The 1,842-nt window shown below is 38.2% G+C and overlaps 1 protein-coding gene across 27 annotated transcripts in view; it reads right to left on the bottom strand.

The window, feature by feature from the left end:
* The window catches only part of ncam1a (neural cell adhesion molecule 1a), a 265,840-nt gene that overhangs the window by 83,207 nt on the left and 180,791 nt on the right, over window positions 1–1,842 (bottom strand). For all 27 annotated transcript variants that reach the window (XM_032533160.1, XM_032533164.1, XM_032533157.1 and 24 more), the window contains exon 3: window positions 482–691. In XM_032533160.1, the coding sequence (XP_032389051.1) occupies window positions 482–691 (210 nt within the window). The remainder of the gene's footprint in view (window positions 1–481; window positions 692–1,842) is intronic.

The following is a 1,842-nucleotide window of genomic DNA, read 5'->3' on the forward strand; positions in this document are numbered from 1 at the left end:
TTATGCTGACTGAAAAAAAAAAAAACATTGCCAGTGAACATAATCCAGGTAGCAATCCATTTCCATTTGAACATTGTCAAAATCCATTAGTAAAGACAGAGTAAGGTTAGCAGTAATTGCTATGTTCGTGTACTGCACAGAGAAAGTTTCCTGTCTCTCGCCAACGGTCTTATTAAAATAATGCTTAAAAAACATTTTTCTCATAGTGTAAATTAAAAACACATAATACAGAAGGCAATAAATATTTTTCTGTATTAATGCAAATTAGTGTCGAAAAGATTAGACGTGGGGCGCCTGGATAGCTCAACTGGTTAAGCGTGCGCCCCATGTATTAAGGTTCAGTCCTTGACGCAGCGACCATGGGTTTGATTCCGACCTGCGGCCCTTTGCTGCATGTCATATCCCCTCTCTGTCCCCTTTCACATCTTTAGCTGTCTTGTATAATAAAGACCTAACGTGAAAGTTGAACAATGTCACTCACGGAAGATCTTCACTTGGACTGTGGCTTGGGCCTCCTTGTCCCCGTTCTTTGCCACACACTTGTAGATACCGGCGCTGTCCACGTTGGCGTGGTATATGGTAAGAGTCGACATGGTTTCATCGCCACGGTTCACAAAGATGTCTGGCCTATTGGGGAGGATCTTCTCCCCACTGGGGTCATACCAGTCTATGTCTTTAGCATCTCCCACCACTGAAACACAGAAAATGAAATGAGAGTGAATCAAGGAAGCAAGAATTCTTAACCACAGCTGCCATATTAACGATAACCACAATATTAATTTTTTTCCAATATAATTGTTTTCCTGTAGGTTTTTGTAATTTTTATTTAGCTTAGCTATGCCTCCTGCTTGGTTAGTTATTACAATTTAGATGGATTTCACATCCACTCAGAGTGCATTATCTCTACATTATAGAAACATGTAGCCTATTCAGTTACATCCCTAATGTATTACATCATAGATGTGAAACTACTTTAACAGGTTTAGGGAGAACTCTGTGTTAGCATGCTAACCAGACTTAGAATGAAAGATAAAACTAAAATAGAATATGGCTTGGAAACATCTTTAAATCAAAACCCATAACCCTAAAGTTAGTCTTTTCAAGATAAATAAAACAACGATCATTCAAGAAAAAAGAAGAAGACATTTCTTGTTTCCTTGCAACATACTGCAATCTCATCTCTTAAGGAACACAAAGTGTCCTGATTGCACTTTTGACATCCTTTTGAATGGGAGGATTGGAGTTCAAGCTGAAGCTACGTTCTTTCATAGAGCAAAAAAAGAAAACTCACTACCTTCAAGGTTTCACATTTCACCTGCACAAACATAATGAGCATAGTTTTTTATGGTTCATTCTCACACTTACTTTTCTGTGTAGCAACACGTCTGTATGGAAGTTTCAGTATAGAGCAATTTCCTTTTTAAAAGGGTCACTTCACCCAAGCTAAAGAGAAAACATACTTTCATACTTATAGTGGTGGTTAAAACCACAACTACCTGCATGGCTAGATGCTAATATGATTTGTACTTTGGGAGAATAGAACTGTTCATGTACCTGTATATGCTCTGCAATCAGAGTTTGATAATAACTATGAACCCCTGACAGGCTGATTTTATTCATGAAAGAAATGTTCAATAATGTCCCAACATGACCCACTTAATGCAAATGCCACCGGTCTCAGACAACTGCCACTGACAATGTACATTTGACAGTGAAAACACAGACGGTCTAAGACCTATCTCTCATTAGATCAGTACCTTACTGTGATCTCCGCCTCCAACTACCTCCTCAGAAAAGACTGCTAAATCAATTAATCTTTTTTTTTTTTTTAGTACCGTCTTG

Source organism: Etheostoma spectabile, chromosome 13 (genome assembly GCF_008692095.1).
Source record: "Etheostoma spectabile isolate EspeVRDwgs_2016 chromosome 13, UIUC_Espe_1.0, whole genome shotgun sequence".
NCBI classification, from domain to species: domain Eukaryota; kingdom Metazoa; phylum Chordata; class Actinopteri; order Perciformes; family Percidae; genus Etheostoma; species Etheostoma spectabile.